Source organism: Mus caroli, chromosome 6 (assembly GCF_900094665.2).
Source record: "Mus caroli chromosome 6, CAROLI_EIJ_v1.1, whole genome shotgun sequence".
In the NCBI taxonomy this organism is placed as follows: Eukaryota; Metazoa; Chordata; class Mammalia; order Rodentia; family Muridae; genus Mus; species Mus caroli.
In genome coordinates this window covers 49,289,258-49,290,163 of record NC_034575.1, presented here as the reverse complement: position 1 = coordinate 49,290,163, position 906 = coordinate 49,289,258, and the positions used below count along the sequence as shown (strand labels likewise).

The following is a 906-nucleotide window of genomic DNA, read 5'->3' as shown; positions in this document are numbered from 1 at the left end:
ACCGGGGCCGCGAACCGGGCCGCCCGAGCGCCGTCCGCCCCGCCGCCGCCGCCGCCGGTCCCGGAGGGCAGGTCCGAGCCCGAGTAGGCGCGGGTGCGGCCGTTGGCGGCGGGGCCGCTCTGCTTGGCGCCCATGTCCGCGCCGCCCCGGGCCGCGAGCGAGCGAGCGAGCGAGCAAACGAGAGAGGCGGGACGCAGCTCGCGGCTGCCGCTCAGGTAGCCGTGCGGACGCGGTCGCTGCCGGGCCGCCGCGACGGGCCGCTGCCGCTTGCTGCCGCGCTCCGCGGCCTCCGCACCGCCTCCTCCCGGGCGGCCGCTGTCACCGCCGCCATCCTCCGGCTCCCCGGCGGCTCGGAGAGTGGGAGGCGCCCGGCCGGATTGGGGGCCGCCTCCCTGCGCGCCAGCCGCTTGCAACGGGAAAGAGGAACGGGCGGCGCGCGCCCCGGCAACCGTCGCCTCGCGGCCGGCACTGGAGGAGCGGCGGCCGAGTCGAAGCAAAGCGCAGAGATTGGGTCCCGCTGCTCTAGCTCTGCCCTACAACTAGGCCGGCCCGCCCAGGCCCCGCCCAGCATGTGGTGATGGACAGGCAGGAGGCTCCGCCCTCCAGGAGACTCCCCCACCACCAATCAGAAAGCGGCCCCTCCTGCCGCACGTGGCCTGTGAGCGCTGGAGAAAACCAAGTGCACCTTTTCCCAGCTAGGGCGTTCGTGGCAGTATCCCGTGTCTGGAGCTTTTGAGTGGGTAGATAATGACCTTCGTTGGTATTGTATACACTGATTAAGCAAACAAACAAACAGTCTCAGCATTGAAGACGATTTAAAACAAACAAACAAAAAACAGTACAGGAGCGAAGGACAGAACGAAACAAGGGGAAGGCTGAAGCCAACTTGATCAGAATTATCCTAGG

The 906-nt window shown here is 68.3% G+C and overlaps 1 protein-coding gene across 2 annotated transcripts in view; it reads right to left on the bottom strand.

Annotated features, from left to right (window-relative positions):
• The window catches only part of Znrf2 (zinc and ring finger 2), a 73,412-nt gene extending 72,937 nt beyond the window's left edge, over positions 1–475 (bottom strand). Inside the window, exon 1 of one of the 2 annotated variants that reach the window (XM_021164906.2) lies at positions 1–475. This exon is cut by the window's left edge and continues 341 nt beyond it. In XM_021164906.2, coding sequence (XP_021020565.1) covers positions 1–134 — 134 coding nt within the window. In that variant the 5' untranslated portion in view covers positions 135–475. The other variant, XM_021164905.2, reaches the window with a different exon arrangement.
• Positions 476–906: the final 431 nt, after the last annotated feature.